The 24,381-nt window shown below is 35.3% G+C and overlaps 1 protein-coding gene across 2 annotated transcripts in view; it reads left to right on the top strand.

Annotated features, from left to right (window-relative positions):
• The window catches only part of LOC125646467 (alanyl-tRNA editing protein Aarsd1-like), a 37,353-nt gene that overhangs the window by 719 nt on the left and 12,253 nt on the right, over positions 1-24,381 (top strand). Inside the window, exons 1-7 of one of the 2 annotated variants that reach the window (XM_056141496.1) lie at positions 5,249-5,460; positions 6,444-6,569; positions 10,894-10,911; positions 12,292-12,433; positions 16,292-16,349; positions 17,618-17,777; positions 21,935-22,051. In XM_056141496.1, the coding sequence (XP_055997471.1) occupies positions 5,335-5,460; positions 6,444-6,569; positions 10,894-10,911; positions 12,292-12,433; positions 16,292-16,349; positions 17,618-17,777; positions 21,935-22,051 (747 nt within the window). In that variant the 5' untranslated portion in view covers positions 5,249-5,334. Of the gene's footprint in view, positions 1-5,248; positions 5,461-6,443; positions 6,570-10,893; positions 10,912-12,291; positions 12,434-16,291; positions 16,350-17,617; positions 17,778-21,934; positions 22,052-24,381 lie in introns of those variants that run through there. The other variant, XM_048872787.2, reaches the window with a different exon arrangement.

The raw sequence follows: 24,381 nt of genomic DNA, 5'->3' as shown, positions 1-24,381 counted from the left end.
GGTAATTCTTGTATATTTTAGAAGATGGAAAACCCTCTAAAGTATGTTTACCACTTTACATTTGTATTCACAGGGGCTTCTTAAGATATTTAATATGTTTTACGGCGTGACCGTATTTGAGGGCGAAGCAAACAAATTTTGGCATTAGTATCTATATCCAAAACAGAACGAAAACAACCCGAAGTTAGCACGAGGACGGAGCTGTATCAAAGCATCCTAATTTTGGATATTTGATCCGCCTATATATTGAACGCGGGAAATATAACGCAATTGATGTAAACAGTACATTGTGACGTCATATTCAGCGTCATTATTTAGCAAATTTACAAACATAGCATTTGAACCACAACAACAAACATGGCGTTAATGGTGGGGTGATTATATATGATTAAGAAAATAAGATTTACATGCTTTTACGAATTTTATGTAACATCTCAGAACGACGTGAACTAGGGTAGACGAGATTCAAAACGGAGAAATACATGTCCACGCGATAGTATTCGAATCGACACCATTACTACCAAAATTTTCAAGTTCCATAGGAATGGTTTAATTTTTCATTGTTTTCCTATATTTTCCTTTTAAACATCTATATATGTGTTACCTATAGGGAGAGCTCCGCTCTCACGGCCCTTCGAACCGTGAGAGGGCTTCGCCCTCTATAAATAGATTGAGAACATAATAGATAGGAAACTCCAGTGCAGTATCCAAAAAAAAAAATGTTTACTTAGTTTAAACCACTTGACTTCTGCTTTGGGCGTTGAGTCTTCTACTTTAGCTGCTTCTTAAAAAACAAAAAAACAACAACAAAAAACAAACCATTTCCAGGCTTCAGTTTTAGCTCACCTGAGCTGAAAGCTGAAGTGAACTCTTCTGATCACTTGTCCGTCGTCTGTCTGTAAATTTTTATATTTCAGGGCTTGAAGCTAACTTTTTATGTCGCCAGTCCAACCGGACTGATGGGGTGTAATTTCAACCAGTCCGCTGAAAAATTTACCAGTCCAACACAGTTTTCCAGCAATAATTAAACACATTTCATTAATGTTATTAAAATGAAATTTAGCTCAACATGTCATAAACAATATTGTAACACTTAAATGTGGGATTTATATTTACAAATCAGATTTGTCTGATAGGTCTACAGATCGAAGCATGCCAATAAGTATATTTTCCAAAATGATGCTTTAGAAAATTCACCGGTCAGTCTCATCGGACTGACTAAAACAAATGTCAGTCAGTCAGCCAGACTTTTAACCAGTCACGGGCTGACGGACATATGTTAATTTTGAGCCCTGCATTTTCGACTTCTTCTCTAGAACCACTGTGCCAATTTTAAACAAACTCAGCAAAAAGCATCTTTGGCTGAAGGGCTTTCAAGTTTGTTCAAATGAAGGGCCATGTTCCCTTTAAAGGGGAGATAATCACAAAAATGCAAAAATAGGGTGGGGTCATTCAAAAATCTTCTCAAGAACCACTAGGCCAGAAGAGCTGAAATTTATTGAAAGCTGCCTGACATAGTGCAGATTCATGTTTATTGAAATCATGGCCCCCCTGGGGTAGGGTGGGGCCACAATAGGGTATCACAGTTTCACATACAAATATATGGGAAATTCTTCTCAAGAATGAATTCGACAGAAAAGTACAAATTTGCATGAAAGCTTCATGACATAGTGCAGATTCAAGTTTGTTAAAATCATAGCCCCTGGGGATAGGATGGGGCCACAGTAGGGGATCAAAAGTTTTACATACAATTATATAGGGAGAATCTTTGAATATCTTCTTCTCAAGAACCACTGGGCCAGAAAAGTTCACATTAATTTACATGAAACCTGTCTAACACAGTGCAGATTCAAGTTCGTTAAAATCATAGCCCCTGGGGGTTGGATAGGGCACAATAGGGCATCACAGTTTTTAACATACAAATATGTAGAGAAAATCTTTTAAAATTTTCTTCCTAAGAACCATTAGGCCAGAGAAGTTTATATTTACATGAAAGGTTCCTGACATAGTGCAGATTGAAGTTTGTAAAAATCATGGCCCCCGGGAGTAGGTTGGGGCCACAATAGGGGATCAAAGTTTTACATGCGATTTAAATATTGGCCAAGGTGACTCAGGTGAGCAATGTGGCCTATGGGCCTCTTGTTTTTAAATTGTGGGAGGGTGGGTTGGTTAAAGTAGATCGAGTCCTCTTCTTTGAGTGATTCAAATTCCCCTCCCAATCTTCCTTCTCTTAATTGGTGTGTGTGTTGAATTCTTTTACTATTATATCATTTCCTATGATGACTGTTATACTTGATAAAACAGAAAATTTGTTCTAACAGTGTGTTTTATATATCTCAAGTTAAAATTAGGATGATGCAATCATCTGACCTTTCATATCTGTTCAAAATAGGTTTCTTTATTTCAAACTCCCCCCCCCCCCCCCCCTTTTCAACAAGTTAGAGAGAGGGAGATCTAACAATAAAGGAAGAAGAATCTGATGAAAGTAGAGACTGAATAATAAGACTAGTGAACTTAAACCAAATACGTGAATTTGTGAACGCAATGAAAATCCACCTCAACATAATTACTTGGACAATATATTGGACACACGTTTCTGAACAATGCTACCAGTTGTGATAGCTTAGTGGTGGAGCGTTTGCTTCGTTACCGGGAGGTCATGAGTTCAAATCCCGCTTGTGTCATGGCAGGGGTCAAACTAAGGTGTTAAAATGGGTAGTGATTGCCCCTTTACCAAACGCTTGGCAATCCATTTAGAAGCGAAAATCACGGGTCTTTCGGATGTGACCTTAAAAACAGAAGTCTTATGTCATATGGCAGGCATTGGTGTTTTAAAGAACTCTCACTGCTACGGCCCTGAGCGTTAAGTATAGATCTAAATTTTGTTACTTCACCTACAGCTAGTGATGTCTCAATATGAGTGAAAAATTCTCAACGGGAAATTAAAAAAAAACCACCCAGTCAATCAAACAAGCTAAATTCTTATTATATCAAAATACATGGTCAGCCTTTCATTTCTTGGCAAATTTTCACAATACTCAATAAAATAATGCTCCATTTTGACACGTTATGACTGTGTTCACGTTCTACCCATGTTTAGCTTGATGATGTATCCTCTATTATAGAATGCATCATTTTGCATGATTCTTATCAATTAACTTGTCCCCTAATTATAGAATGTATACTGCTAGACGTAAATGTTACAGTGCAAAGGTTCTTAATTATTAATTTTCTTGATATCTAAGTAATTAGATTAGGAAGACACTTGGGGCCTAATCTGAAGAATCAGAAACCAATCTATGTGATGGTATCGGTGCACATGCATGCAGATTCTTATTGATTTTCTTTAAATTATATTTTGAAGGTTTGTGCAAATGAATTTCTTATAAGCATTTATTTACAGACATTAGCTTCAAATGGAAATTTCTGAAGAATGACCTGCTTCTTATAATGTCTCACTTTTGCCCTGAATTCCAATTTCACGCAAGCACACTTAAAGTTCTTTCAATTGTATCATAATCAAATATACCTTTTTTTGTAACACTAGTAAATCAGTTTCACATACATGTATATATATATTATATCATGAATTATATTTTTCTGGCCATTAAAGTTAGAATTTTCAGACAATTGTGAAGTTGTGAACTCAACTTCTTCTGCTGACCCCACCACTTTGAAAAATGTTGATGATACATACGTTCCTCTGCCTGCATGGTCAATCAAATGGATATTTCAAACTCCTTTTATTTGCTATTCATAAGTTTCCACATTGGTCTGAATATTCAATCAAGCAGGTATTCTGAATAATATACTACAAAATATGCAATAAGAAAATAAACATTGTAACTTATAATATGCTTATACATGTATTGTCTACATGAAAAAAAAAAAAAAAAAGATTAATACCATTGTTCGTGAAAAATTCACTGAAGTGGGTGTTTGACTGGTTGGGTATTGGAAATTTTTCATTCATTTCCATAATGATTTAGAGATGCTATCAACTCAGCTAGATGAAGATCAAGGCACAGACTGAACTGATTCTACTTGGCATTCAGTGCCATTTTGCAAGAAGTACAGATCTTTATTGTGTCAATGTTTAATTAATATATTGAGACATAAAGCCTTGGTTTTTAGTCAGGTCTTGTTTGCAAAACTCATCCCACATCTGCTACTGATCACTTGAACAAGTGCAGGGTTGGAAATTACAGCCCACCTGACTGCCCGAGATGCATGATCTAGCTATTTCTCAGGCAGGCAAAGATAGAATTTCATACCATAGCCAGTATACGACAACAAATGTCACAAATAAACTTTATTTGTAAATTCATTCATGTAAAATAATAAATATCTCAAAACTGAAAATCAGGGGACTGGTAGATTTTGAATAGGACTGGCAGCTTTTGAATGTAGCCACTAGGCCTTATATCTGGCTCATAATTTCACTGAGTTTCCAACCCTGACAGCCACTACAGTATTTATCGACTTGGATATATCCAGCCCGAGTCTAATCCACACAGGATGTGATCACGATACCAATTGAGTTACCACTTGAATTTACTTGCATAAGTATGTTGTCATTATAATTATATAACATGTAACATTAGAATTTGCAACATAGAAACCCCTTTTATACTGTTAACGTTATCCTACAGTAATTTGATCCAAAGAATGGGATCCTATAGTTGACTATGTTGATCATTCTCTCACCAGAGGGTGCATTATACAAGCTTAAAATTCACTTATATCTCTGTCAATGCTTTTGTACAAAATTTTTGAACAACTTTTAATAAATTCCAGTTTTGTTTTTCGACATAAAATCAAAGCAGTCTTTACTTGTTTTAATCAAACCATGTCAGTTCCCTTTTTCATTTCCTTAACTTTGGACTTTATTGTGAAAAAATACATTCAGACTTCCATATATATGATAGTAAATAAACCCAAACATTGCGAAAGTGCAGAAGAACAGTGGTTTAACGCTTCACATTGTGTTTTAAAAGGTAGGGATAAATAACGTAAAAGTTGTCAGACTCCAACGTGGCATTATCGTGCTGCTATACATGGTTTCTCCATTGTCTAAACATAATCTAGACAGACCGAATACAAACATTAGCTGTGTGATATATTATCCACAGGTGGTTTTGTAAAAATCTTCATTTTATTTGTTTTTACTGGCATGTTTACCATTCTGTATGACTCGCACATTTGTCAGCTACCATTTCTGTTGTTGATAACATGCCCTCTGGTGAGAGAGTGTTGAAAGTCACAGATGAAATTTATGAGACAAAAAGCAGACTATTGGACTGGATCATTGGTGGAGCTAGAGGTGCAGGGTACATGGATTGGAATCCTGGTCTGGTCTGTTGCAATTTTTCATTTAGTCTTCCATTTGAATCCCTGGCCCAGCCCATGGAGCTGACATTTTTGCAAATTATGAAATCATGCCTGCCAGGGATCATGATTGTGAGTTTTTGGGGAAGGAATGTGTTGATTGGCTGCCAGGGATCCTGATTGTGAGTTTTTGGGGAAGGAATGTGTTGATTGGCTGCCAGGGATTATGATAGTGAGTCTTTGGGGAAGGAATGTGTTGATTGGCTGCCAGGGATCCTGATTGTGAGTTTTTGGGGAAGGAATGTGTTGATTGGCTGCCAGGGATCCTGATTGTGAGTTTTTGGGGAAGGAATGTGTTGATTGGCTGCAAGGGATTATGATAGTGAGTTTTTGGGGAAGGAATGTGTTGATTGGCTGCCAGGGATCTTTGGGGAAGGATGTGTTAATTGCCTGCCAGGGATTATGATAGCGAGTTTTTGGGGAAGGATGTGTTGATTGGCCAAGTTTACTCACTCAGTTGTCCAAGTCCAGATAGTTCAGAAAGTTTTAATTAGCTAGTAGATTACCTGACTAGAGATCGACCTGGAGGGCTCTCAGGATCAAAATCCAGTCTGGCCCATTGCATATAATTGACATTGATGTGACACCTTTAATTGTTTATTAGGAACCACAATGTTCATAGGTTATACTGCCTGTTTGAGTTAAAATTGATTGAAACTCTGAATGTATTTTGGCATCAAGAAAAGTGTATAGACTTGGAAAATGGTGTAAATGCACTCTGATGGTGTGTCACCTAGATAATTTTCCCCCCTGACATACCCCCTCCTCTCCCATATCTATTTTGCTTCAAACATGTATATTTAAAGTTAATGTTATATTGGTTTCAGATGATTCCATTATGATTTTTTATTCTTATAATGTTCGTTAAGACAGATAGGATAAAAAAAACTTTGATGCCACATGTATGTTACCATAAATGTAGGGTATAGATGGCAGTTTTCTTGGGAAACAAGTGCTTGGCAATGCGAATATGGCAAAGCCTAATATGCATGTACTTCATGTTGGATCTGTTGTTTTTGAAATAGCTTTATATGATCCCTGATAACCTTGTGTAGTTTCAGACAAGTGTTAGAAGCTGCACTCCAGCAGAATTATCACTGCCAGGGAAGACTAAAGAGAAGCTGCAGGGATATGAGGTGGTTCTTGAAGATACAATACTTTTTCCTGAAGGGGGAGGACAGGTAGGTACCAAGCTTAAAGCTAGCTATCAAGGACACACAGAATATTGATTGTTTCAATTTGTTGATTTTCTGTAGTATTCAGTGCAATACAAAGAGCTATTTGATTCACTGCAGAATGTATAGTCCCCCGTAATTCAACTTCCCTAAACCCTATTTCAGCACTGTAAGTATGAAATAGTAATTTGGCTCTGTGACACACAAGGTTTATAACTGAAGAAAATACACACACATATGGCACATCAGATTTGTCTCAATAATGACAAGAATCCGTCCTTAAAGGTGAATATACACTGATAGTTCAGAATTGATAATTTCAGAATTTGTTGGGTTTCAAATGAACATGGCTAATGTTTCTATAATGACAACTAATTGTGCAGCATAAACAATTTGATTTCTTTCCAGATAAAAAGAATTGTAAGTTATAGGTTGAAATTTAAGTTTCTCCTTGACTATTGTTAGTTTAACTCTCGGATATCTTTGGTCATCCTTAATGTATTTGTACATTCACACTGGTCAGACAGAAAACTTTATCATGGCATTGGTTAAAGGTTTGACAACTTCAGTTCAAATGGAAATAAGGACCTAGTTACTGTGATAAATCATGTATAAACCACTAAATGTTAATTAGATATGCACAGATCCAAAACCTGGTGGGAAAATAGCATGCAGCGTGTTGATAAGACTGTCTTATTAGCATACTGCATGCACATAGTCAGTACTGGGCTCAGTTTGGAAAGACTGTGTCATAACCTGTAGTTGTATTTTTGAAAATATTTTCATTTATATCTTGATCCACTACTGTACTTTTTTGTATGCATAATTAATTATATTTTTAAAATAGAGTTTCATTTTATTTAAATAGAATACATGTACCATAATGCTCGATCAGTCTGGTATCTTTATATCAAAATTAAATGAAAAACATCACCATCAATGTCACTTAGGAGTTCAAAGTAGAAAAACTGGATTAATGTACATCAAATGTAGTTTAATTTAAAAGCACCAACCAAAAAAAAAAAAAAAACAACCAAAAATGATGTATAAATCTCCTACAAAAGATATAGATTCCTTTAATGCACAATTTTGAATTTAATTATATAATTAAAGATTTTGTAAAAGGCGTAAGCCTATGAAATTACATGAGGCTGCATGGAGTTAATTCCTAAAGTATTTAGACAGTCAATTGGAATTAAATATATATTCTGCAGAACCATGATTGTGATTTAAGATATGTGTATTAATTATCATCATTAAGTTGAAATTACTTTTCTGTCAGACCTTATAAGTAATTTTAACATGACTGTTTAGTTTAGCAGCATTCCGCGTTCCTGCGAATTGGCAGAAATTATTGATAATCTCGTGGAATCTGATACTCATTAATACATGTAAATGTAACAAGTACTTGACATGTGTGAATATATACATTATCATTATCAAGAATATGAAATATTACTTCATCAATATATAGATTGTTAAGGTTCATGTGATGTGAAGTCAAACAGTTACTAAATATTTGTAGGTCACCTGTAAACTCAGGTGACTAATTATTAGTCCGTTGTCGTGTGTTGTCCGCCATGTGTTAACATTCTTGATAACTCCCATTACAATTCTTTTCAAATTTGATATGAAGCATCTTTGTGACAAGGGGGACAGAATTGTAAATTTCAGGATTCCTACAACCCTGCATGGGGCCCTAGGGCAGGTCTTGAAGCTAACTTTTTATGTCACCAGTCCAGCCGGACTGATGGGGTATAATTTTAACCAGTCCGCAGAAAAAATTACCAGTCCAACAGTTTTCCAGAAATAATCAAATATATTTTGTTGATACATGTATCATTAAAATGAAATTTAACTCATTATGCCTTAGACAATATTGTAACACTTAAATGTGGAATTTATATTTACGAAACAGATTCGTCCGGTTGATTAAACAGATCGAAGCATGCCAAATGTGTATGAAATTTCATATTAAGTATATTTTCCAAAATGATGCTTTAGAAAATTAACCAGTCCCATCAAACTGACTAAAACAAATGTCAGTCAGTCCGCCAGACTTTTAGCCAGTCACAGACTGACGGACATATGTTAATTTCGAGCCCTGTAGGGGTGGGGCAAAAATTGACCAATTTCAAAATTCTTCTCTACAATTGCACATGCGTAAGAAAAACTAAATGCATAGTGATGTAGAGCAGGAAATCCAAGCTACCATACATGTAATTGTAAATTTCATGATCCCTGGTGTAGGGGTTCTGACCCTAGTGTGGGGGCAATTTAAACTTAATATTATATAGTGTTTATGTGTAAAACACTTAAATAACATCTTCTTTAATGCTATTGATACTAAATTGAAACTAAATGGATATTTAAAAGGAGTAAGTATAGTCCTTTACCAAAGTTGTAAATTTCAGCGTGGTGTCAAAATTATAATAATGATTTGAAGGACTTCTTTAAGTTTGCTAATATTGTATAAAACCTAAATGCATATTTAGGAATAGCCGAAAAGGATGTACAAAAAATGGTGAATTTCACAACCCAGGGTTTTGACTCTAGGATGGATCCAAATTAGTCATATCTAGTGTTGAAAAATCGGAAAATTTCATAATCGATAATTGGTCATATTTGGAAGAGTTGTATTGATCAATGATCGATATAATCGGTATTTACATGTAGTTATAATAAATGTTTATTATTTTTGGGGTTATTTCTATTCAGTTTTATGGATATGCACAGCGTACTCACTAACTGGGTCACTGAATTCCCACTTTTCAATGTCCACTCTGACTAAGACTTCCCCGCACATATCTTGATTTAAAAGCAGGATTAACAGTCAGATGAATCTCGGATTAGATATTAATTAGTGTACAGGCGACAATCGATTATGAAAAATAGAATCGATGATGGGAATCGAAGAGCTTAAAACGATCGACAATCGTTTCATCACTAGTCATATCTTTCATAATGTCAATACATATCTTATGTAAAGCCTTTCATAAGTGTATGCACTTTTGAGAGCATTGAAGTTTTAAAAAATAAGAACACATCTTGTTTAATACTGTTGCTGAAGATTAGAATTTAATAGCTTAGATATTCAGAACAGGATTTTTTTTCTAGATTCCATAGCCCTTGGGAGTAGTGATACTTTTAACTAGTACTTGGGTAACTGCATAAGGCCTGTAGGCCTCTTGTTTATAAGATTAATGTCTGTTTACTTCAGTAACTTGAAAATGTTACCAAGGTTTTATCAAAAGACATTAGATGTTTTATAATGAAAAACGTATTCTATATGGAACACAGAACAACAATCAATTTTTGCATTTAGTGTGAATTTTTGCATTTAATCATCATAGTTAGCATGAAAAATTTATTCATACAAGATGATTTTTAAAACTTCAATGGACATAAGCATCCTTACTATGGCAGACTGTGTGTAATATATCGGGGGCCATTAAAATCATTTTATCAAAGCTCCTTTCCAATTGTTTGTTGAATGATCAGACACTCCTCTAATGAAAGGTTCTCAAGTTCTCGATCTTGTGGTCACTGGTGGCATATGTTAGCTAGTAAGCAAATTTGCTAGAAACTTGCAGTTAAGTGAGGCTCTGGAAATGTTCCATTATGGAATAAGCATATATCTAGCAATGTAACTCATACCATTCTAAAGATAATTCTAAATTAAAGGTAAGTAGGTTTTCAGAATGGTATTTCCTCCTGTGTGACATATATCTGGCAATCTGAAGTTCAGCTGTCATGCCAATTTTATAATTATACTCTTACTGCCTCAAAAACCAAGGAACTCCTGCCTTCTAGTTTCTCAATAATATATATAATTTTTCATGATATATTAGGTACAATTCACTTGCATCCTGTCTTGTTTCTACACAAAAAATCATGGGGTATATATTACCAGGTCTGTTTTAGAGTTAAAAATGAGCATATAGTCACTTTGATTGTTCCTTGTTGTGGCAAGTAAAAGTGTAAAATCAATATTCATGTATTACAGAAGGTTGTATATATGGACATTACTAAGTTATTGTAGCAAAGAAGAATAGAATATTTCAGTATTGAAGAGATGATAAAATAGTTTTAATATTTCAGTACTGAAGAGATGATAGAATAGTTTTAGAAACAAATGACAGAAATGTTGCGGATGTGCTTTATGCTTTATACTTTCTATGAAATATTCAATGGGGATAAACCCATAAGATCTGTGTCACTGTAACCCTTCATAATGATAATTGTCGTGAATCTGACAAAATCGGTGATTGTTTTGTATCATGCATTTTATATAATTTCCTAACTATTGTGTTTTCTCTTCTTTTTCCAGCCAGATGACAGAGGAACGGTAATCAACTTCAATTATGTTTGCATGACTGTAATCCCTGCTACACATTAATACTGTCTGTTATCATTATATTCTGCTTGGTCTGGCCTAATTACCGGTGCTGTTGGTCTCCATACTGTCAGAAAATTATCAATAATTATTGTATTTGCTTCAGCAAGTATCCTAATAGCACTAAGAAATAGAAGAAAAAAAGCAGAGTTAGAAATTGAATTTTTTATCAACTTGCAAAATTTTGCGAGTTCCAATAAATTTAATCCATATAATGACCCTGCAATCTAACTCTCATTGGAATGAAGCAATTATACTAATAGCACCTGCACTGAATGAATTAGTAGTTATTATAATGATAGTACCCCTACATTGAATGAATTAGTTACAGTAATAGTACCTACATTGAATGAATTAGTAGTTATAATTATAGTACCTACATTGAATGAATAGTTATAGTAATAGTACCTACATTGAATGAATTAGTAGTTATAGTAATAATACCTACATTGAATGAATTAGTAGTTATAGTAATAGTACCTACCTTGAATGAATTAGTAGTTATAGTAATAGTACCTACCTTGAATGAATTAGTAGTTATAGTAATAGTACCTACCTTGAATGAATTAGTAGTTATAGTAATAGTACATACCTTGAATGAATTAGTAGTTATAGTAATAGTACCTACCTTGAATGAATTAGTAGTTATAATTATAGTACCTACATTGAATGAATTAGTTGTTATAATTATAGTACCTACATTGAATGAATTAGTAGTTATAGTAATAGTACCTACATTGAATTATTTAATTGAGTAATGTCGTAAAAACAAAACCCTGTACGGCACTATGAGTATGACATGTCTGATCGTGTTCATTGAACAGTAACATGCATACAAATAAAGTTCTGTGATTTGATCCCTAAAGTTTACATTCACTCTGTATATTTTGCTTAATTTTTATTGAAATCCATAGCTTGTCATTTGTAACTAGTTAGATCCGGATGTTAGTGCATATTCCACATACTCCACGACTTAATTCGCGGCATTGTTGAAACTTAGAAAATATGTTTTCTGGTGTATTTCATACATTTTATTTGAATTTTTAAAGAATGATAGAGAATGCATACATGTATTATCATGATGGTTTATTGTTACGAGTTTAGAGCTTGTCCTTCTTGAACTATTGGCCTTTAGCATCATCCAATGAAATATGAAATTTGGTTATTTTCACTCTATTATGATTTTTATGTTCACAATTGCTTGTAAAATACATAATGATGAAAATTATCTGCTCATTTTCTCACCATATTCAGGTGATGCACACGTAAAGGATTCGATTCATTCACAAAATGTATCCATGGGTATTATGTTATTGTTTTCATTCACTCTAGATCAACGACATAGAGGTGTTACGCATCACGAGACGAGGTGCTGATGCAATCAATTTTGTCACCAAGGAGATACAGGCTGGAACAGAAGTATGCCTCAAAGTGGATTGGAAGAGGAGGTTTGACCATATGCAACAACATACAGGTTAATGTAAAAAGTATTTCCCAAGTTGGTTTGATTATACACTGGACAACAAAGTTATGAGGGAAGGTATGCTGGTTTTACCAACATGATGAAACAACCAAGTGTTGTCTGCTCGATTAATATCTTAAAAACCTTTTGCTTAAAAGACAACAAATTCAGTAAAATGACAATCTAATTAAAAAGATCCTTTGATCCGCTCACGTATATCGCTACACAAGTGTAGCAATATACGTGAGCGGATCAAAGGATCTAATTTTAATTAGATTGGTAAAATGATTATCATTACAACCATTCTAAATTTAAGGTTTATCCTTTTTAGATATCGCCATAGGGAGGGGAGGGGGGGGGAGGGTCTAAAACATTTCTTGAAATGTTTATCATGTACTAAGCAAGACTACATGTTTTGTGACCAGTTCATGAATTCATTCATTCTGCATTTTATGCTTCATTGCCAACCTTTTTTAGCTCACCTAAGCTGAAAGCTCAAGTGAGTTTTCTCTGATCACCTATTGTCCGTCGTCTGTCCGTTTGTCTGTAAAAATTTTACATTTTCGACTTCCTCTCCAAAACCATTCAGCCAATTTCAACCAGACCTGGCCAAAAGCATCCTTGGGTGAGGGCTTTCAAGTTTGATCAAATGAAGGGCCAAGCCTGCTTCAAAGGGGAGATAATTACAAAAATGCAAAAATAGGGTGGGGTCATTTAAAAATCTTCTCAATAACCACTTAGCCAGAAAAGCTGAAATTTATATGAAAGCTTCTTGAGATAGTGCAGATTCAAGTTTGTTAAAATCTTGTTCCCCTGGGGGGTAGAATGGGGCCACAATAGGGGATCAAAGTTTTACATTCAAATATATAGCCGGGGAAATCTTTAAAAATCTTCTTCTCAACAACCACTGAGCCAGAAAAGCTGAGATTTACATAAAAATTTCTTGACATAGTGCAGATTCAATTTTGTTAAAATCATGCCCCCCCCCCCCCCCCCCCCCCCCCCCCCCCCCGGGGGGGTAGGATGGGGCCACAATAGGGGATCAAAGTTAACATACAAATATATAGGGAAAATCTTTAAAAATCTTCCTTCTCAACAACCACAAGCCAGAAAAGCTTATATTTACATGAAAGCTTCCTGACATAGTGCAGATTCAAGTTTGTTAAAATCATGTCATCTGTGGGTAGGATGGGGCCACAATAGGGGATCAAAGTTTTACATACAAATATATAGGGAAAATCTTTAAAAATCTTCCTTCTCAACAACCACAAGCCAGAAAAGCTTATATTTACATGAAAGCTTCCTGACATAGTGCAGATTCAAGTTTGTTAAAATCATGTCATCTGTGGGTAGGATGGGGCCACAATAGGGGATCAAAGTTTTACATACAAATATATATAGGGAAAATCTTTAAAAATCTTCTTCTCAAGAACCACTGAGCTAGAATAGCTGAGATTAACATGAAAGCTTTCTGACATAGTGCATACATGTACAACTTTTAAAAATCCCCATGGGGGATTTTGCGCACGACGACCTTTTTTCAAAGCTCAAAATTCACGTCATTTTAGCATGAAAATAAATATTTATATCATATACCTAGTAGTGTATCAGCCCTGATACACCTATCTTGGCTAGGGTGAGACAGCTGCAGGTAGGTAGGGCTGTCTCGCCCTAAGGGCCAAGATATCTCTGTCTCGGCCCGTTGTCAAGGGGCTGTCTCGCCCTCAAATTTCAAATGGCTATTTCTTCTTTAATCTTTTGAAATCTAACATAACTACATGAAACAAGAGGCCCATGGGCCACATCGCTCACCTGAGTCACCTTGGTCCATATCAGAAGACTTCCAATATATATTTGCATGTAAAACTGTAGTCCTTATTATGGCCCCAACCTACCCCTGGAGGCCATAGTTTTTGCAAACTTGAATCTACAGTATGTCAGAAAGCTTTCATGTAAATGTGAACTTCTTTGGCCTAATGGTTCACGAGAAGCTATTTGAAGATTTTTCCTATATATTTGTATGTAAAACTTTGATCCCCCTTGTGGCCCCATCCTACCCCCAGGGGCCATGATTTGAACAAACTTGAATCTGCACTATATCAGAAAGCTTTCATGTAAATATCAGCTTTTCTGGCTCAGTGGTTCTTGAGAAGAAGATTTTTTTTTTAAAAATTCCTATATATTTGTATGTAAAACTTTGATCCCCTATTGTGGCCCCATCCTACAACAGGGGGCCATGATTTGAACAAACTTAACTCTGCTCTATGTTAGGAAGCTGTTCATGTGAATATCAGTTTTTCTGGCTTAGTGGTTCTTGAGAAGAAGATTTTTAAAGATTTTTCCTATATATTTGTATGTAAAACTTTGATCCCCTATTGTGGCCCCATCCGACCCCCGGGGGCCAGGATTTTAACAATTTAGAATCTGTACTATATCAGGAAGCTTTTCATATAAATCTCAGCTTTTCTGGCACAGTGGTTCTTGAGAAGAAGATTTTTAAAGATTTTTCCTATATATTTGTATGTAAAACTTTGATCCCCTATTGTGGCCCCATCTGACCCCCGGGGGCTAGGATTTTAACAATTTAGAATCTGCACTATATCAGGAAGCTTTCATATAAATCTCAGCTTTTCTGGCACAGTGGTTCTTGAGAAGAAGATTTTTCCTATATATTTGTATATAAAACTTTGATCCCCTATTGTGGCCCCATCCGACCCCCGGGGACCAGGATTTTAACAATTTAGAATCTGCACTATATCAGGAAGCTCTCAAATCGGGAGAATCCCGCACAAATCGGGAAAGTTGGCATGTATGATAGTGCAGATTCAAATTGTTAAACTCATGACCTCTGGGGCCATGATGGGGCCACAATAGGGGATCAATATTTTACATAACTAATTAATAGAAAAAAATATTTAACATTTTTCTCCTTAAAGGGACTGATTCGTGATTTTACCCAAAATTTTGTTTTTCACTTTTAATTATCAAAATCTACTGTCTAATGTGTTTGAAAGATTTCAAATGAAAATTAAGGTTATACATCATCACAGAAGCTCATTTTAGAGAGTTTATTATTTGTTTTGTAAACAAAGATTGCGATATGTTATTGTTTATGGAATTTTCAAAAGAAATGGATATCGATCTAAGTTTATTATATCTTTCACATTTCAAGCATTTTAAGAGTAAAATGTGTCATCTAAAAGTTGAAATTTGTGATTATGCAAAAGTAAGATGAATTATATTACAAAATCAATATTTCACTTGTTTGTTTGTTTACATAAAAAGACGCGAGTCTTTGTTTACATAACACAGATTTAAGGCTAAAATATTGCTTTCATTCTTGCATTCAGAAGGTCAAAATTTTGGCTGTCAACATTAAATGAGTTATATTTTTAATGCTAAACACCAAAAATGAAAATATTTTGATCAAAATTCGTGAACCAGTCCCTTTAAGAACCATTGGGCCAAAGAAGTTCACATTTGCCCGAAAGCTTCCTGACATAATGCAGATTCAAGTTTTTAAATATCATGGTCCCCAGGAGTAATATGGGGCCAAAGGAGGGGGTCAAAATATTACATACAAATATATAGGGAAAATCATTTAACCTTCTGAAAAATCACTAGGCCAGAAAAGTTTATGTTTACATGAAAGCTTCCTGACATAGTGCAGATTCAAGTTTATAAAAATCATGGTCCCCGGGAGTAGGTTGGGGCCACAATAGGGATGAAAGTTTAACATGCGAATATATAGGAAAAATCTTTAGATATGGATCAAAGTGACTCAGGTGAGCGATATGGCCCATGAACCTTTTGTTTAATTTACAGGACAGCACCTATCCGTACTCTCAGTACTTTGATTTTCATTTACAGGACAGCACCTGATAACAGCAATAGCAGAAAGCATGTATGGATGCCCCACCACCTCCTGGTATGTACTGCTTGGATTCTCCAGTCTATTTATGATAATTTCATGCGTCTGATTGTGAGTGACGATATATCTTTATTATTCAACCCTTTGGTGACCTTCCTATGTGCCTACAATGGAAACACAGTCAGCTATAGATGACAAACCAAATACTTGCTTCCTTTATGTGTATGATTTTGTACAGTTTGAAGTTAATTTTTAGCCGAGTTGCAACGAAGTTGAACTCAGCTATTGGTTTGGTGATGGGGCGGTTGGGCGTCAACAATTGGTTTCCGGATGATAACTCGAAAAGATTACAATCTAATCAAATGAAACTTTGATATATTGTTGGGTACCAGGTAAGGAAGACCCCTATTGATTTTGGAGAAAAATTGTCAAAGGTCAAGGTCACAGTGACCGAAAATAGAATGAAAAATTTGGTTTCCGGATGATAACTCAGAAAGTTTAAACCTGAATCAAATGAAACTTTGATATATTGTTGGGTACTAGGTAAGGAAGACCCCCTATTGATTTTGGAGAAAAAGGTCAAAGGTCAAGGTCACAGTGACCGAATATAGAATGAAAATTTCAGAAAAATTTGGTTTCCGGATGATAACTCAGAAAGTTTAAATCCGAATCAAATGAAACTTTGATATATTGTTGGGTACTAGGTAAGGTAGACCCCTATTGATTTTGGAGAAAAAAGGTCAAAGGTCAAGGTCACAGTGACCGAATATAGAATGAAAATTTCAGAAATATTTGGTTTCCGGATGATAACTCAGTAAGTTTAAATCCGAATCAAATGATACTTAAAGATATTGTTATGTACCAGGTAAGGAAGACCCCTATTGATTTTGGAGAAAATTGGTCAAAGGTCAAGGTCACAGTGACCGAAAATAGATTTAAAATTCCAAAAAAAAAATTAGTTTCCGGAGAATAACTTGAAAATTTTTAATTTGAATCAAATGAAACTTGGTTATATTGTTGGATACCAGCAAAGGAGAAAAAAGGTCAAAGGTAAAGGTCACAGTGACCAAAAATAGATTGAAAACTTCAGACAAATATGGTTTCTGGACAGTAACTTGAAAAGTTCAAAACTGAAATTAGTTCTTCACAATTATAAATATGCCACATCATTCCTGACTTTACAATGTATCCCATGCAACTCGGCTTATGCACCCTTGGGTGCATATATTGATTTTCCATTGTTGCCATAGTATTTGAAATAATTACACATGTATAATAGCAATTGCTGGCAGTATATAAATAATACTAGCACTTGATTTAACCAGGAATCTCGGTGAAAACATATCCTCGATTGAGTTAGACATTCCATCCCTTACTGATCAGCAGATGGCAGATATGGAAACCGCAGTGAATGAGAAAATTCTGGCTTGTGTCCCAATCACCCCACATTTGTACCATGATAAGGATGACCCAGAACTACAAAAGGTAATAGTTTCACGATCAATACATATTCACAAATTATTTTCGTTTGATTTTTATGGTGTTTGGTACCACAGTAGTAGTCAAAGGTTGGATTAGTGCCCTATAAATCATTCACTACACGGTCAAGAAATGTCTCTCTGACAGTGTTCTATAAATCATTCACTACATGGTCAAGAAATGTCTGACAGTGTTCTATAAATCATTCACTACACGGTCAAGAAATGTCTCTCTGACAGTGTTCTATAAACTATTCACTACACAGTCAAGAAATGTCTGACAGTGTTCTATAAATCATTCACTACACAGTCAAGAAATGTCTGACAGTGTTCTATAAATCATTCACTACACGGTCAAGAAATGTCTCTGACAGTGTTCTATAAATCATTCACTACACAGTCAAGAAATGTCTGACAGTGTTCTATAAATCATTCACTACACGGTCAAGAAATGTCTCTCTGACAGTGTTCTATAAACTATTCACTACACGGTCAAGAAATGTCTCTCTGAGAGTGTTCTATAAATCATTCACTACACGGTCAAGAAATGTCTTTCTGACAGTGTTCTATAAACTATTCACTACATGGTCAAGAAATGTCTCTCTGACAGTGTTCTATAAATCATTCACTGCACGGTCAAGAAATGTCTCTCTGACAGTGTTCTATAAATCATTCACTACACGGTCAAGAAGTGTCTCTCTGAGAGTGTTCTATAAATCATTCACTACACGGTCAAGAAATGTCTGACAGTGTTCTATAAACTATTCACTACACGGTCAAGAAATGTCTCTCTGACAGTGTTCTATAAATCATTCACTACATGGTCAAGAAATGTCTCTCTGAGAGTGTTCTATAAATCATTCACTGCACGGTCAAGAAATGTCTCTCTGACAGTGTTCTATAAATCATTCACTACATGGTCAAGAAATGTCTCTCTGACAGTGTTCTATAAATCATTCACTGCACGGTCAAGAAATGTCTCTCTGACAGTGTTCTATAAATCATTCACTACACGGTCAAGAAATGTCTCTCTGAGAGTGTTCTATAAATCATTCACTGCACAGTCAAGAAATGTCTGACAGTGTTCTATAAATCATTCACTGCACGGTCAAGAAATGTCTCTCTGACAGTGTTCTATAAATCATTCACTACACGGTCAAGAAGTGTCTCTCTGAGAGTGTTCTATAAATCATTCACTGCACAGTCAAGAAATGTCTGACAGTGTTCTATAAATCATTCACTGCACGGTCAAGAAATGTCTCTCTGACAGTGTTCTATAAATCATTCACTGCACGGTCAAGAAATGTCTGACAGTGTTCTATAAACTATTCACTGCACGGTCAAGAAATGTCTCTGACAGTGTTCTATAAATCATTCACTGCACGGTCAAGAAATGTCTGACAGTGTTCTATAAACTATTCACTGCACGGTCAAGAAATGTCTGACAGTGTTCTATAAATCATTCACTGCACGGTCAAGAAATGTCTCTCTGACAGTGTTCTATAAATCATTCACTGCACGGTCAAGAAATGTCTCTGACAGTGTTCTATAAACTATTCACTGCACGGTCAAGAAATGTCTGACAGTGTTCTATAAATCATTCACTACATGGTCAAGAAATGTCTCTCTGACAGTGTTCTATAAACAGGGGTCGAAATTAACTTTTTCTACCACAGGCTAATTTTAGCCTGTGGGTAAAAAATCCACAGGCTAAAATGAAAACCTACAAGCTAAAATAAAAATAATGAAGCAGTGCTCTTTTTTCATGTTTTTTTTAAAAAATCAATTTCATGTATTTTCCCCATCATTATTCATTACTGAGCCTTGTGGGTCAACAGGCATCATTTGGACAAGACACCAAGTTACGTAAGTCATGTTTTGGTCTCTTGATTATCGCACCTCTAATCCACAACCTGTTTACCGCAGGTCCAATTTCATGCCACATCAGAGTTGTCACTAGTGATTTTTCAAAGCGCATCCGGGACTCATGGTTTTATAAGCAGCACGACTATGAGCCCCATGGACTTTTTTGATAATTGTCTACGCGGTGAGCAGTGCACTCGTGTCATCACTACAACCCGACCTCAATATGACAATAAATTAATTTAGATAGGACATTCTCATGATTCTGATAAAAATAACTACCGGAAGACTTGGTATAACATAGACTCCGACTTTTTTTTTCTTCTTAGATAAATGAATAACAAAAACCTCATACTTAGAATTCAATTTAATCACCCCTATAGGTGAACAGGACTCGTGGCACATGTATTTTTCATCATAATGCGATGTCCGATCTCTAAAGCATTTGTTTGACTCCGAGTTTCTTAAAAATCGTAAAAGAAAAATCCGGATAGAAACGGTTGTTGAAATCGATCGTTCATGTAAGCGTTTGTATGATTCAGAGTGCAAGTTTAAGAAAAGCGAATGGTGCATTACCGTATAAAACGGATACGATACGATCATAGTTTGTAAATCACCACTCGCTAAAATTTTCGAGTGTCCACTATTTTTACTCGCTATTTTTCAAATGTACTCGCATTTTGCGAGTATTTCTCGCTAATTTCGAGCCCTGTATAAATCATTCACTACACGGTCAAGAAATGTCTCTGACAGTGTTCTATAAATCATTCACAACATGGTCAAGAAATGTCTTTCTGACAGTGTTCTATAAATCATTCACTACACGGTCAAGAAATGTCTTTCTGACAGTGTTCTATAAATCATTCACTACACAGTCAAGAAATGTCTGACAGTGTTCTATAAATCATTCACTACACGGTCAAGAAATGTCTTTCTGACAGTGTTCTATAAATCATTCACAACACAGTCAAGAAATGTCTTTCTGACAGTGTTCTATAAATCATTCACAACACGGTCAAGAAATGTCTTTCTGACAGTGTTCTATAAATCATTCACAACACAGTCAAGAAATGTCTCTGACAGTGTTCTATAAACTATTCACTACATGGTCAAGAAATGTCTCTCTGAGAGTGTTCTATAAATCATTCACTGCACGGTCAAGAAATGTCTTTCTGACAGTGTTCTATAAATCATTCACTACACGGTTAAGAAATGTCTCTGACAGTGTTCTATAAACTATTCACTACACAGTCAAGAAATGTCTCTCTGACAGTGTTCTATAAACTATTCACTACACGGTCAAGAAATGTCTCTCTGACAGTGTTCTATAAATCATTCACTGCACGGTCAAGAAATGTCTCTCTGACAGTGTTCTATAAATCATTCACTACATGGTCAAGAAATGTCTCTCTGAGAGTGTTCTATAAATCATTCACTGCACGGTCAAGAAATGTCTTTCTGACAGTGTTCTATAAACTATTCACTACATGGTCAAGAAATGTCTCTCTGAGAGTGTTCTATAAATCATTCACTGCACGGTCAAGAAATGTCTTTCTGACAGTGTTCTATAAACTATTCACTACATGGTCAAGAAATGTCTCTCTGACAGTGTTCTATAAATCATTCACTACACGGTCAAGAAATGTCTGACAGTGTTCTATAAATCATTCACTGCACGGTCAAGAAATGTCTTTCTGACAGTGTTCTATAAACTATTCACTGCACGGTCAAGAAATGCTGTATGTTTTGCTCTTTGGACACTTTCTGTAAATAGATCATCAGTTGATGAAATGTTAGTTCTAAGATAAGATGTTCATCTATTATTTTGTAAAGCATTGCTGTGCACTCACAATTGTTGATCCAACATATTTTTACCAAAGTGACCAGTACCCTTATTTTATAGATCGATCAAGGCTTTCTATTTTCTTACATGTACTATTGTTAGCTCATTATTTTAGTACATTGTATTATCTGTGGACAGTTAGTTCATTCTTTATTTTAGTACCTGATAGTATCTGTGATCTTGATTAGAGTGTTACAATATGAGTTTTTATCGTTCACCACATTCTTCTATCACATTTGCCGGGCCTTACTCAATAAAGTTCTCAGTAAACACATGCAGTTGTTGTGGATGGGATGGTTAACTGTAAAGCAGTGAGATACATTATTAGTAAAAGTGGAGGGATATTAAACCAAAGCAGAGAGTTACCAATGCACTGGCATGACTAATCTCAGGTTACGGTATTTTTACAATATTTGTACTTGAATATCATTAAAATGAAAAATACTTTTACTTAACAGTTCCGTTGCCGAGGACTCCCAGACGACCATATTGGGCCTGTTCGTGTTCTAGAGATCAATGGGATTGATTCCTGTCTTTGCTGTGGAACTCATGTCTCCAACCTCTCTCACATTCAGGTCTGTTTCTAGTTTTCAACAGCATCAGTGATGGCTCGCAAATGAACACGTTTGTAAAACAGTAAAACAAAATAAAGAAAAGGAGAGTCCTTGTAAAATGTGATGTGTCATCATGTAATTCTGGGGAATATTAAATTCTAAATGAGTTATGTTATACTTATATGATGATATAATCCAATCAGCTCTTATTCATTATTTCAAATCATCATAACAACATACAGTTGAACTTCGATATCTCAAACACTGAAATCTCGAATACCATGGATATGTCGAAGTGATTCAGAAGTCCCAACCACTTATTCTGTAAGTATTTTACCCTTAATATCCAAATCCTCGGATATCTCGAAGTTTTTTCTCGATCCCATTGAGTTCAAGATAAGGAGATTTGACTGTATCAGATACAAAATATATAGTAGAGACCATTAAAAATACTTGAGTTAAGAATTGTAAACAATAAAAATGGCAAAAATAAAATTTGAAACTTTTCAGCTCAAATCGTCAACCAGTCCGCAGAAAAATTTACCAGTCCAACAGAGTTTTTCAGAAATAATTAAACATATTTAATTTCGTTAATGTTATTAAAAGGAAATTAAACTCAATATGTCTCACACAATATTGTAACACTTAAATGTGGGATTTATATTTACGAATCAGATTCGCTGATATCTACAGATCGAAGCATGCCAAATGTATGTATAAAATTTCTTAAAACATGATTGTGACGTAAACATTTTGTTTGAATTGTCCATTCTATAGGTTATTGTTGTGCTAACTCCATAAACAGTCCATTAAGTTACCTGTAAGTGTCCATTCTTTTTGAATAACTGTCCATTATTTTAAGAATGGACAGGTTTTTTTCAATCAGAATGAACGGTTACAACAATCAGAATGGACAGTGCCAGGTAAAGATTGGAATGTACTTAAGGGGGAAAAACAACAACAAAACTTGAACTCGAAGGAAACATTGCCAAATTTGATTTTGATTTCACTAGACAGTGATATTTCCAGTCCCTGGTACTTTCACTTGTTTCTCTTCATCTGCATTTTGAGTGTCACTACTTTTAACATTCCCATGAATACCGTAATCTTGCTGATCTCTCACTCATCGCTCATTTTTAAAATATCTCCTTGTGATGTAAATCCAAATGAATTCTGGCCCAAGATATTTTTCCTGTTTTGCTGTGAAGTTGCAAACAATGATATAGCCCACCTCACCTTTCCTTATGTTTTCTTTGATAATCCTTTCTTCAGTAACCTGTCTAATTCATCTTGATTCAGTGGTTTAAGAAAACGCTCAATATTTTCAATATCCTGGCCAGCATTCGTAAGTTCCTCGTCAGAAATGTCCGAAAATGAAACCACCTTCAGGTCGAAGTTTGCCTCATTTTGTGTTTTACTATTTTCCGTTTCTAGGTCCAAAATTTCACTTAATATACCATCAGTATTTTGCATATATTCAGTTTCCTTGAATTTTGACTGAGTTTAAAAAAAACCCACTTTCTGCATCAGAGGAGGACATGCTTATCTTACATAGGGAAACTTTCAATTGATTCAGAAACATCACATACTTGTATAAATATTTACCAAATCCCACCTGCAAGTGTCCATAGACAAAGGCTTTTGTTATGTAGCATAATGTAGCACAGTAGCCATTAAACAAAATGCACCCTTAACTTACCTGTGACAGTCTATTCTGTAAACAATGAACTTACTATTGCATGTATGCTACCTGGAATAATTTATTCTGAATACAATACAAGTTTTCTACATCTTGTTTATTTGATTCAACCTCACAAAAAGAAAATCATGTTTTAAGTAGGAGAAAGGCCGAAAACTGTCCATTCTATGAGAGAAAGAACTAATCGTGAGCTTACGGCCCTCAATTAGTTCTTTCTCTCACAGAATGGACAGTTTTCGGCCTTTCTCCTTTACATAAGTATATGCTTTAGAAAATTAACTAGTCCATTTGGACTGACTAAAACAAATGTCAGTCAGTCCGCTAGACTTTTAACCAGTCACAGACTGACGGGCAATGTTATTTTCGAGCCCTGTAGATATTACAGGTATAAGGTAAGACAAACTGTTATGAAATGGGAGCTTTTAATTCTTGAGAGTTCAAAAAAAGGCCCAGGGTGGGTGGTACTTATAGGAGTAGGATGAATACGGTAAAGATGAACATGCTTCACCTTCAGCTACCGAGGAGAAGAAATTAAAGATGTCACAAATAAACTGTTACTCTTTCACCTACCTCTTCTACAGCACCGGGTATAATTACTTATAACGAAATCTACCTATATTGTGTGGCAGTCAGACAGGTGTGAGTGCTGGTG

Source organism: Ostrea edulis, chromosome 6, assembly GCF_947568905.1.
Source record: "Ostrea edulis chromosome 6, xbOstEdul1.1, whole genome shotgun sequence".
Classification (NCBI taxonomy): Eukaryota; Metazoa; Mollusca; class Bivalvia; order Ostreida; family Ostreidae; genus Ostrea; species Ostrea edulis.
This window is presented reverse-complemented; position numbering and strand designations above follow the sequence as displayed.